The sequence below is a fragment of the Urocitellus parryii genome, chromosome 12 (assembly GCF_045843805.1).
Source record: "Urocitellus parryii isolate mUroPar1 chromosome 12, mUroPar1.hap1, whole genome shotgun sequence".
Lineage (NCBI taxonomy): Eukaryota > Metazoa > Chordata > Mammalia > Rodentia > Sciuridae > Urocitellus > Urocitellus parryii.
The window spans coordinates 19782947-19796048 of record NC_135542.1 but is presented as its reverse complement, the minus strand read 5'-3'; the positions used below and the strand labels follow the sequence as shown (position 1 = coordinate 19796048).

Here is a 13102-nt window from a genome sequence, read left to right as displayed (position 1 = left end):
AGGAAGTATCTTACCCTTACTCATAAAAATCATCAGAAACAAAATAAAATGGATGCAAGACTTCTCATTTCACTATTAGGTAGCTGTTGGAATTCCCTATTAAATAATACCTCCTCCAAAATAAAAAGTATCTCAGACATGTGTCAACTATTCAATGGATGACATTTTAAAAACTATGGACTTTACTTAATATTTATGTATGCTATATCCCTGCCTAAGGCTCTATGAGAAAGGAGCACATAGAATTGGATCTTTGAAAATCTCACATTTGCTGATAAATATTACTGCTGATCTCAGGCATGGCGAAGTGAAAAGTGGGACTTTGGATATTCAAAGAATGCTATGTTGTGGGATTGGTGTCCCTGATTCATACATAGCATATGGTTTCTATGAAATCCAGTGAGGGAGCAGGAGTAACGAAGCTGATTCCACAGATGACCTCAGGGAATACTGACAGATAGGCCAAATGAAAAATATGTTCCAGCTAACCATTGGTATTTGGGCTTCTGATCCCAGTCCTGTTTTTTAAAAAGGTGCAGACAGGCAGTGTTCATTAAAAACTGTCTACCATGTAAAAGTGGGTAATTTAAATGGCATCTAGTTACACATCTGATAGAATGGTCTGGCAACATATGAATTTCATTCTAACAACAACAACAACAACAAAACATAGAAAATGAGACATAAAGATAAAACCTTGTCTTCACCAGGATGCCTAAAAATAGGTTTTATTTGGCTCATGCAAATAAATATCTTTCAATAGAATTTCTGATTTCTGAATGAATCCATTCAACTTCATACTGCACAGATCACAAGGTTTTCTTTACAGAATATTCTCTTCTTCTTCTTAAAGCCTCACATAGAAAATGTCTCACAGGACATAGGAGGGGAATGACCCAAAGGATGAGAGAACGGCTGGAACCGTTCTCAAATGTGCCCATGTAGCCTAAAGTTTGAAGGCATCTAATTGTACTCTAAAACAATTATGAACCTATTTGATCCATTATTAATAAATATCACCACTTTACCACTTGAACCAAATCACAGAAAATTGGAAACAGATGATCATTTGCTTTGATACCTTTACTTCTGTTTCATTACTCAGAGTCGATCAACTCTATACTTCAAGTGACACAGATTTGTTACAGAATGCCTAAGATCCTAAGGATCTATTTTAGCTCAGCCCATGGTATTGCTTCATTATTTTATTATTTTGTAAGTAATAAAATATAACTTCATGTTGGATGATCTATTCAAGCCATGAATATATCATCCAACATTGTTCTTCCCAAAATATTAGCCCAATTTCTGCGGGTGCTCACTTACTGTTTAGGAATTTTACTAATTGTTTGAAGGTTCTAGAGGACCTGTTAGACTCCTAATGGACAAACCATACAACATACTCCAGAGAACGGACGAGTGCCATAAGAAGAAAATAAGGTCAGCCTACAGCAATGGGCAGCTGCCTGCCCTCGGCTGGGAGGAGCCCTGGCCATGGCACCAGGGCTGCTGGGCAGCAGAAGCCTCCACAGCCCTGCAGGGAGCCTGGAGCACAGCTCTGCCTAACCATGCTCAGCCCTGGACAGATGCACATGAGTTCCCATCACAGGCTCGAGTGTGACAGTCCCAGGTGCATGCCTGTCATGCCAGCCACCAGGGAGGCTGAGGCAAGAGGAACGTTTGAGGTCAGCCTTGGCAACTTAGACCCCGAGGCAAAGGGGAAATACTTTTACAGGGGTCTCTGAGGGTGTAGCTCAGGTAGGTCACTTGCCTCACAGGCTCAAGGCCCTGGGTTCAATCCCCAGAACCCACGTACACACAAAAAGTGAACTTGGAATAGTGTTTAAAATGATGGATCAGGTACACACAAGGACTTCAATATGACCTCTCAGAGGAGCTCAATTTGAGATCAGACTGAACAAAAGACCACCTGGACCATTGACTCAGTGTCTGAAACCCTCTGTGAGCATGGGAAGCACTGCTGGCAAGACACCAGAGGGCCAAAGCACTTGTGCCCCCTGCAGGGGTGTCTCTTGTCTACCGCCAAAGACTGTTCCCCTCCTGGGGCAGCTGAGAGCAAGCTGGGCCTTGGAGCAAGGACTAGTGCTTTAGATATAGACTATGCAAGCAAGGGGCAATGTCTTTAATAAAACTAAAATTTAAAAGTCACATTGAAAAAATTTTTAAAAGAAGAAAATAAGGTCAAGTAGAGGAAGCCCATTTTCACAGGAAAAAATCCCCCAGTGAAAAGCATCAGAATAGATACCAAGAAAAATACCAACAAAAACAGTGTGCTCCCACTATGTATCTACTCAACATGCAAAAGTTAGAAAGCTAGATAATACAATCCTGGCCACAGGTAGAGCTATGCAGAGGAGCCACCTGGCAGTGCTTAGTCAAAGAAGTAAACATGCACACTTTGACCTAGAAATTCCACCTGTGTGTAAACCAGGCGGTGCTTAAGCAGTTTCACAAGGGGACATGCACAGGGAAATTTATCCTCAGGTTCTTATAGAGTTGTCTGTGCTTACAGGGAGTTGATGGTTGTCAAGATGCCCACAGCTGCGAAAGTCAAAAGCTAAAAAAATAATAGATGCCAACCTGGATATATTAATAATCCCGTATCTATGATCACCTTCATAAGGTAGCTTCCCAACTTCTGTGTGGAAGTGTGTTTCTCCTTGGCCCTTACACTGTTGTGGAGACCACTAGGAGTTCAGCTTTGTGCAGGATCATCTGACCTGGACTTTTTGCAAGACCTGTACAGCCCTCACACATGCTCAGATGCTACAGGACTTTTCAGACCAGTCCAGACAACAGTAGGCATCCATTCATTGTCTGCACTCTACAGATTCCTAGATGCACGACATTCATTACCATCAAATGCAGAATTTTCATCAAAAACTAATATATATATCATTCCAATCTGAATCAAGAAAATCGGAAATATCCCCAAATCCAAAGAGTGGATCCCCATTGTGATGCTACAAGTTGAAAATTCCACAGCTGACCTCATGGGATGGTTCACAGTCAAAAGACAGCTGCATGAAAAATATTACATGACCTTCCTGCTATGTGAAAAGTGGCATGTGAAGTACACATGCATGTCTTCCTCAGACATGGGTTCATTTGCAAGACACCTTGTGCAATTGAAAATACTCCAAAAGGGGAGAAATCAGAACCATGTCTCCAAAGTATTTCAGCAGAGACCAACTCCATCTGTCTATCTATCTCTCAGTGAGTGTGTGTGCTCTTGTGTGTGTTTGTGTGTCTTTGTTTGTGTTTGTACCATCATAGCCGATACTTCATTGCCCCCATTGGAAAACTGACTCAGATAATGCCATCTGCCAAACTCCTAAAAACCAAAGTTCTTGCTGATAGAATGAAACATTCCTTCCTGTTGGTTTGGATGTGTCCTTTAGGAATCACTGCTACATTTAGTATACTCAAATCATCACAGTAGATCAGGTAACAAAAACATATGTATTTTAAAATAATAATATATTAATGGAAACAACAAATACAGGATAGAGTAACAACTGTGTTACTAAACAAGGTCAAGGACAATGGCAAACTATAGATTCAAACTTTGAAGAAAATAGTAATCAATGTAAATATTCCTGGGCTGCCTCAGCCCCGCCCAGGCACACAGCAGCAGAATGGTTTTGCAAGCATCCTCAGGAGGGCTGGAGCCTTCTTTCCAGGACGAGAGGGAGGTTGAGGCTGGATCCACCCATCATTCTTTTGGGAGAGGCTCCTTTTCCTCAGCACAAAGTTGGATTTTTTGTGAGGATTCTTGGCATAAAATACGTTGGCCTCTGCTGGAATCCTCAGCTCTGGGGAGAGAGGGGTGTACAAAAAGAAGGTGGCACTCAGGAGGTGCTCCCTAGGACACGCCAACATCTGAGAGCCTGTGCCAGAAAAGGCCAGAGCCACACACCTGAGAGCTCTCCAATTCAGCACCAATACCAACAAAGACAGCCTCCACAGTCCTCCCTGAGGAAGAACTAGGCAGAGCACTTCAACAGACCTAATGTCTGTTCCTACCAAAGGCTTTGGACTCCAGAATATCTCAGGTCCTCTTGCATCTGCCAAAGCACACCACTAGGGTTGGCATCTGAAATCTCCCACAAAAGGCTCCTGTGCCGAAGATTCAGTCCCCACATGAGCCATCTTCATAGGTGGGTTTGGAGGGAAGCATTGGATGGTGAGTGCTCTGATGTCAACATGAAATTCTCATTCAAGATGAATACACTACTGGGGGGTGGGAGGGACTGGAAGAAAGGTTGAGCATGGTTGGGGGAAGACCTAAACAGGGTTGTGCCCTGGGCAACAGTACCTTGTTCCTGTTGGCTCCACTGAATCCTCATTCTCCAAGTAGAGGTCCTCCCTCTCCATCTTTCTCTCTCTCCCTCTCTGCCAGCCTCGTTCTCTCTCTCCCAGTCTATGCCTTTGTGGCAAGGGCTGAGGAGCTCTCCCTCCACTGCCACACACTAGAGCTTTATGGACAGCCTCAGTGCACAACCAAAGAGAAAGCTATGAAACCCAGAGAAAAGGCCTAGGATTCCTCCTCTGAGTTATTTTCCTCAAGTATGGCCACAGTGAGGACAGGCTGACCAGCACGGATACCACGTTAGAGCCATGCTTCTGCGTTGGTGGAGCCCGCCTCCATGTGAACCAGGCTTCTGAGAATGGAGGCCACATTCCAAATACTGCCCTACTGAGAACAATGGTTCCAAAGACCAGCAAAGGGACTGCTTCCCTCCAACATGGTGTATGGCCCAGTGGTGCCATGACCCCGAGTGGGGGAATACAACAGCCGCTTCTCCTTCCTCTGAACATGTGTTTCCTGTCGCCCTCCTCTAACCTAGAGCCTGTTCTCCAACCCTTCTGGGTTGGATGTGGAGATCTCTGCTATGAATTTCTTAGGCTACCAAGGCCCCAGACAGACTTCCTCTTCCATAGACACTACTAACCTAACAGTAGGTTAAGATAGGAGACAAGTGATCCTAGAACTCATAGGGATGGTGGTCTTCAGGGTACATAGGCTGGGATAATGGCTGCTGTGGTGTTTGGCTCACAAAAACCAACCAACCAACCAACAAAAAAGCGCTGGCATTATTATCAGATGAGCTCTGTGGCTAAGTGCTCAGGAAGCCCTCATCTGACTTTAGTTAGGGATCACAACCTGGCTATTGTGATCACTCCTTGCCTAGTGGACTCAGGTGCGTAAGACCATGGAATTTATGCAAAAACAGATGATTCAGGCTGTCTCCCAGGCTGTGTTTTCTTCCCAATTTCATCCTGTTACTGCTTGCTAGAATCCTGGCAATGCTCTGCCCAGGCAGTGGTTTTTTTGGTCACACAGAAGGCTTTCAATAGTACTGCTTCAGTCCACAAAATGCCAGTTCCCTCTTTAGCCCATGCATTCCCATGTTCCTTTGAAACCACTCCTATCCCAGACCATGAAAACATACTGCTCCTGGAGAGAGGCTTTCCTCCTCACTCCTCAAAGATGTCAGCTTTGGATGCCTGTTCATGTCCAGGGGAGGGCACCTGGTGGGGAGCCGCAATATCCACTGGGGTATACTATTGGACCTCAAGACCTTCCACCAGCAGAAGTGCAGTTGGCTTTGTGCACGAACCCAACACACCTGTTGGAGTGTTCTTGGGGGTCAGAGACTACTCTTTGTTGCTAAGAGTTGACCTGAGTCCACATCCTGACCCTTGCTCTCTGCTATCTGATTGTCTCACTTACTCTGACGGCGAGAGATGATTTGGCCCAGCTCATAATCCTCTGGATTCTCCTCAGTAAGGAAGTGTAGGTCGAGGGCGCTGCGGATGACAACAGGAGCCCTATCCTGGCAGGTCACCTGGAGCAGCATGGGAGACAGGCCTTCAGGAAATGGGCCTTGAAGTGACTACTCAAGGACAGTGGGCAGGGGCATTCTGGAGGCACCTCCACTCTAAATACAAGTGCAACACCCATGACCCTACTACCTGAGGCTGACCTCCTGCTCATCGTGTGGGCTCTTCCCACAGGCTACTAGCCCAATCCTTGTACATAGGACCTCCTGGGCCTGCCATTGCTCTTTGTGGAGCTGCACTCCTCTCGGAGTGAAAGGACCCCACTACCTGCATACAGATGCAATCTCATCCCACAAGTTGGGAGGAATGGGACAATAGCCTCCAAGATCCCAGGTATGCCCGAGGATGCAGGCGGCATTGGGAATGGCCTAGGCACGAAACCTAGAGGCTTTGGTCTGGATTGCCAGGGCCAAAAACAGACCCAGGAACATGACCACACACAGGAGTGCTGAAAGATAGCCACGAGAGCTCCTGGCCTCCAGAGGCTCAGTGCTGGCTGGGATGTAGGAGGGCACCTCATCCGGCAAGGGTGGTCATTGGGTTACCTGGACATTTAGTGTGCTTGCTCCACATCCATATCGACTCTGCAGAGAGACTCTCTCAGCTCCTTGTTCAAGGAACATGGAGAACCTCACACTGCTGTCCTCCTCCATAGACGTCAGCATCCCATACAAGGGAACCTGCAACCTAGTTCCTGTCCTATTCTCATCTGTCACCCATACCTGTCCCTGCCCTTCTGGACTGCATGCTGCCACCTGACACACAGACTCCCTCAGACATGGCAGTGGACAAGCTGCTGCACTCGCTCATCTCAGCTCCAGCCCTTCACACTGACCTCTCCCTTCTTGATTCCCATCTATCCTCCTGATCATCCAGAAGCTCCAAATTCAAGAGGGCATGAGTAGTCCATGGTATTGGACCAGTGTCTGCTCCCCACCCAGGTGTAAGCACCACGGGACACCCCTGCTCCCAGGCTTACCAGAACACTCTTGGCCATCTCTGGACTTTGTGTTTCTAAGTGGACACGAATTAAGCAGGTGTCTCCCACCTGCTTGTGGGAAAGCGGCCTGGAGGACTTGCAGGTTGATTCTGAGAACTGTGGGGGATGGAACATCAGCAAACCCAGAAACACAAAGCCACCCCAGACTGTCAGTTGGCTCTATGGGCTTCCAGCAAATATGTCCAGGTGCTGAGGCTTCTTATTTCCTCAGGTCGGAGTGGAATGGCAGCACATGCACAGCTTGAATAAGGTAGGTGTTTACCTCCTTTCCCTTGACCTGGGGGCGTTTCCTCACGATGAAATATTGTACTCCCAGATTCATGGACAGACACACGAGTGAGTGGTCAGAGACCTTGATTTCTGCAGAGCGAAGTGGAGAGAATTGTTAGGTGGCACTCAAGGATTATACCACAAAACACCCACAACCCCTGAGAGTCTCCGCCAGGCCCATCACACTTTGGTATTTTGGGGCCAAGGCCCACTTTCTCTTGGCTGTCAGTTATCCTGAGCCCACTGTGGATCATGTCTCCCCACTGTCTGATTGTCCTACTTACTCTCATCCTCAGACATCATATACAGCAGCTCAAAGTTGTCCACATCCTCATGCTGCAACAAATTTTGGTCCAAGGCCCTGCGGATGAGGCTTGTCACCGTCTCCTGAAAGGTCACCTGGATCAGGGTGGGACAAATGTCATCAGAGAATGGCTTTTAGAAGAGCTACCCAGAAGACTGTGGTCAAACATTCAGGAGAAATCTCAGCTACATATACAAGGGCACAATCTTGTTATCCTGCTACCTGAGTGTGTCCTCCATATACCACCTGGGTTCTTGCAATGTGCTACTAGAACAATCCTGGTACAAATATCTGCCTGTACCTGCCATCTCCCCTCCCCCTGGGGAGCCACATTCCACTCATGTCAAAGGACCAAACTGCCTATGCACAGACACACTCTCATCTCACTGAGATGAGAGCAATGGGCCAGGGATCTGCGCACCAAGTGTGATCTGGGATGCAGGCTGCCTTTGTGGGTGGAAGAGGCAGATGCACTGAAAATTTGGGTCCTGACTGCCATGACACAAAACAGACTCAGATACAAGAGTGTGCACTTGAGTGCTTCATGATAGCTTTGAGAGGCCCTGGCCTCTGGAAGCTCGGTGCGGGTCTGGTTGTAATGATGTACTTGACTCAGCACTGGCAGTCACTGAACATGTCTCCTCTGCAGCTGGACACCTGCAGCATTAGCGTGTCTACTGCACATCCATAGAAATTCTGCCAAGAACCCCTTTAGCTCCGTATTTACATACATGCAAAGCCTAACATTCCGAAGCTTTGGCATGACCCCCCAGGTGATCCCGACCCCAAATTCCTACACCTAGTCATGCTAAGGAGGTTCTCTTCCCTGCCACCAGGAACACATCCCCTCCTACACATGTGACAAGTCACTGCCACCTCCTCTGCTCCAACTTCACTCATTGAGAATACCAAGTTCTAGGCACTGCAGCCTGCACCCTGGACATATCTCTGCCTTCATCTGTCCACAGCACTTCCGTCTGCACTTCTGGCCTGCAAAACCCACAATACACAGGCCCACTCACCACGGAAGCTGGGCATGCTGATGCTCTCCCTCCTCAGGTCAAGCCCTTAAGACGGACCTCTCTCTTCTTTATTTCCCACCATAGCCCTGGGGTTGGCTGTGTCTCCTGCCTTCCACTGTGTGGACACCCAGGAGGCAGCCCTGCTGTCGGGCTTACCGGGATGCGCTTTGTCTCCCTCAGGCTCTGTCCCTCTAGGAGGACGTGAACAACGCGGCTGTCTTCCACCTGCTCGCTGGAGTGAAGCAGTGAGGAGCTGCTACTGGTGACTTTTCTCATGCAGCACTCATTGCTTTGGGTGGCCTGGGGCAATGATCCTGCAGCCACTGCAGAGCTGCTGCTCACAGCTGCTGGGGTCCTGGATGCCACTGCCACAGAAGGTTCCAAGAACTGTGGGGGATGACAACATCAGCAAAGCCCAGCAACTGCACCCCACCCAGCCTGGCAGTTGGCTCTGTGGGCATTCTACAACATCCATCCAGAACCTGAGGTTCTTGTCCCCTTGGAGGATGTGGAGTGGCACCAGGAGTAAAGACTGAAGAAGGTGGCTGTTTACCTCCTTTGGTTTGACCTTCAACGACTTGCTGGCATCTGTTTCTCGAAGAAGAAAGTCGTAATGCACTCCTCCAATCAGGCCGTGATATACTTTCGCATCAGCAGGGACCCTCAGCTCTGGAAAGGCAGGGGCAGAGGCGTGGTAGGTGACACTCAAGGAATACACTACCCAACATCCCCCACAACTGAGAGCCTCTGCCAGCTCAGGTCTCACACACAGACCTGAGAGCCCCCGAATCCAGCTTCTGTTCCACCAAAGACTCCCCACTGATTAATCCCTGAGGACCCTCTATGCACAGGAGGTCCACTACAGGAACACCTTTCAAGGAAATAGCCCCTTGTACCCCAGTACCTCTTAGTTCACGTTGGACCCATCAAAGAGAAACAGCTAGACTTTGTATCTGGATTGGTCCCCAAAGACTCATGTGTTGAAGGTTTTCTCCCCACTGCAGCAATGATCACAGGTGGGTTTGGGGAAAAGCACTTGATGGTGGGTGCCTCCACCTTGACAGTGGACTCATCTACTCATACAGGGCTACACTAATTGGAGGGGTATGGTTTGGAGGTGTGTTGAGGTACTTAGGTACTCACCCCGGTCCGCCTGGCTCTCAGGCTCTGCCTGGCTTGATCTGCCATCTTCAACCTGGGCCAGCAGGTGGTGTGCTTGGTGCTCCAGGTTAAAGCCACCCAGGAGGAGCCACATGTACGGCAGCAGCTGCTGCAGACTCAGAGAGCCTGGAGGCTGATGGGAAGCCTCGGAGTAGAAGTTCACCCAGGTCCCCAGGAAGGAAGATGAGGCACTGTGGGGAGGCAGGTGTGGAGTCAGCAAAACCCTGGCCTTGCCTTCGCCACGGCCTCCAGAGCAAACCTCTGACCCTACCCTCCTGAACCGTCCCTGGTTCTGAACACACCAGTCCACCTCAGGCAAGACACAGTGGCTGTACAGGCAGGGTCAGGACAGGTCGCTACAGGCAAAGAACCTTCAACGAAGGAGCGCTAGATCCATGGTTTGACCAGCTCTCCCCTCCTCTGGGCAGGCCTGACACTCTTCTTCCTCTTGGCTACATGCTCTCCAACCTGGAATGCACCTTCTGGGAGTGTCTGTCCTCCTGCCCACTCTTCTCGGGGCTCAAGAGACACCTCCTCCCCTGGCGTGGGCTGCAATGCTACCTCATTCTCTGTGAGCTCTCACTGAGTTCCCCTGAGTAGCGGTGGACCTCTCTTTTCCCATGAGTGCAGACCACATCTCTGTGGCCCTGGGGGAGGACAGGGAGGTGTGGTGTGGGGGGATCCATTATCCCAGGGCCTTCCCCAGAGGACCCTGACTCCACCTACAACTCCCCGCCTTACCCCTCCTACTGTTGAAGCCCCACACCTTACACTGCAGGCAGAAAACTGAATTGGGCAGAGCAGTCTTTCCTCAGCCTTCCCAAGTCAAATCACCTTGCAGGTCCCTATTCTGGAAACAGGAGCCCACCCTCTTGACCCCAAGCCCATTCCATGTTGAAGTTGGTCCAAGGGTCCACCATAGTCACTGAAGAGGACAACGTGCAGTTATGCCTCATGGAGTCAGGGATGCAGTCACATGGAGGATATGTACTCATGGCACCTGCGGTTTAGGCTGACCCCATGAAAAGGGACACAATGGCAATCATTTGCACCCCATTTTTCACTGAATTATGAAACGTGACTGGAAACGTGTCTTCACACAGTGGGTGCTTTCTCCATGTTCACCAGTGAATGAGCCCAAACTGCTGATTCCCACATATCTCTGGGTGTGGGAGCTGCCATGTCCAAAGCCCCTGTCCAGCTATGTCCCAGCTAGGACGCTCTGTCCCACTATGGAAACTAACATGTCTTTATTAACCCAAAAGTGCTTTTCCCAAGGCCCGAGTTTTGAGACGCCTCTGGCACAGATCTACGTTCTTCACAAAGCCAACATCACACCAGAAAGACCACCTGGCCTCACTGAGTCCACCTGGGAATGAGCTCAGTGCACACCATTGAGCTGTGGTGCCCAGTGTGTGGGGACTGCTCCATGGACCTCTGTGGATCAGCTGGAGTCAGGATGGTTTCTCTGCCTGAGAGGGGAAGTTCACTGCCCTTGCAAGGCTGTGGCAGGCACCTCCAGGACTCGTACCATTCGGGGCTGACATTCCACTATGAGTGTGGTCCTCTTTCTCATTAGGTATCACAAACCTTTGGGTCCCTGAGAGGCACATGGCAGCCCCAAGACAGAGGCATGAGGGGGCTACACACTTGGGCTTGGTGGTCTGGTGCTTACCTTGGGAACAAGAGATCCAGCACCTGCTGGGTGGGGATGAAATCCCAGGAGATTAACCCCATGTTGCTGCTGAACTGTAGGTTCCTCCCACAAATGACAGGCAGGAGCTCATTCCTAAGCTGGTCCTGCCTGTAAGGTTCAAGGCTCTGAACCCTGAAGGGCTCCTCCGTGTTCTGATCATTTTCACCCTGGGTTGGGACCAAGAATGGTGGGTTCAAAATGGAAATGGTGACAAACAGAAAAATGACTTGTGCCAATACACTAGAGTCAAAGCACAATGGGACAGTTCCCATCAGTACACACACACACACACACACACACACACACACAGAGTCAGAATAGGAGTCCTGGGCCATTCATCAGGGATCAGACTAGAGGGCCTGCTGGGCTCACCTGCCCTGTGCTACTCACTGTTACTCTTGAGCTCCTCTGCGACAATCGCCAGAGGCTCTGGCGTCTAAGATGAAGCCTCACCCAGTGTATCCACAAAAGGGCTAGTTGGCCCCCCTGAGATTCCTGGGAGCCTGAGGCTCGGCATTGTCTGCAACCACAGGAGAACATCCTTCTCCCTCCAGTGGCTCCAACCAAGTGAGCTCGGATGGCTTGGTCAGTGAAGTGGGTGCCTGGATACCAGGGTTCCATGTTCTGTTTGATCCATTGTCAAGGCAATGATGTCATTTCCTGTGCCCATACCTGAGCCTCTTTTCACATAAGACCACTTTCAAAAGCCCTATGGGCTGCTGATTTCTCCTCCATGCCTACCCATCTCAGGTGCGCAGGTGTTCACCAACAACTACCCAAACATCCCCACCAGCATCTGCCCTGCTTGGTGCCACTAGAGTTCCAGCTTGGAGCCTTCAAAAATGCATTCACAACCAGTCCTTCCCTCTCAGCAGCTTTTGGACCCTGGTCCCATCATTGTGCAACTCACGGTGTGCCCAGTCCTTTCTGGAAAGTAGGGTAGCATCTAATCTCTAGGGTTTATTGTGTCTATTGGCCCCTAACACCCTCTATTCTCTCTGAAACCAGAGATGGGACTCACAGGTGGCTAAAGCACAAATGTACAGATGGGACAATCACAAGAAGGGGAGAGACAAAGAATGCACCCTAACTCAATCAGGCCTGTGTCCCACACAGGGACATGGCCAATGTCCGTCCCATCGTGGCTGCAGTTCCCTCTCTACACCATGGCAAGTTGGAGGGGACTGAGATGCAGAGGCTGCTCCCCTCTGCCATACAACTTCCCAAGGCTTCTCCTAAGATTTCAAAAGGGCCAAGCGTGTCTAGTGTTGGGGTCTCACAGAGACTCCGAGGTACCACAGCATCCTGCTGCCCAGAACCGGTTCACCCCTCACCTCAAGGGGGCTCAGCCTCTGGATTCATGGGAATTGAAGTGGGTACAGGTGATGGGATATCACCTCCAAGACTGAGTTATGCCAAGTCCATGACCCCTGTCTGCATCCCTGTCTCCAGCACCACTCCCCCCTCTCTCTTTCCTCCTCAGAGCAAACAAATCCATTTAGCAAGTGTGTCCTGTGATAAAGACATGACGGTCACCCATCCTCTCATTACAAAAACACTGAGGCTCAGCCAACATGGATCCTACCAGGAACACAGGCATAAACTCAGAGTCCGATCCTCCCAGCCGAGCCTCGGTGGAGCCTGGACTCCCAGCCTCCTGAGTCAAGGAAACAGAGGTGCCTAGCCGAGCCACCTTGGATGCAGCCGCACACAAACTGAACTCATCAATGCCCCTTGCTCTCAGTTGTGAGTAAGAGGGGAGGGTGTTTCACAACCCTGGA

General features: G+C 49.5%; 1 protein-coding gene across 1 annotated transcript in view; it reads right to left on the bottom strand.

Moving 5' to 3' along the window:
- The window catches only part of LOC144249866 (uncharacterized), a 155046-nt gene that overhangs the window by 45120 nt on the left and 96824 nt on the right, over positions 1–13102 (bottom strand). The window contains 3 exon segments of the mRNA XM_077792064.1: positions 7131–7228; positions 7423–7537; positions 8621–8851. Of these exon segments, the coding sequence (XP_077648190.1) occupies positions 7131–7228; positions 7423–7537; positions 8621–8851 (444 nt within the window).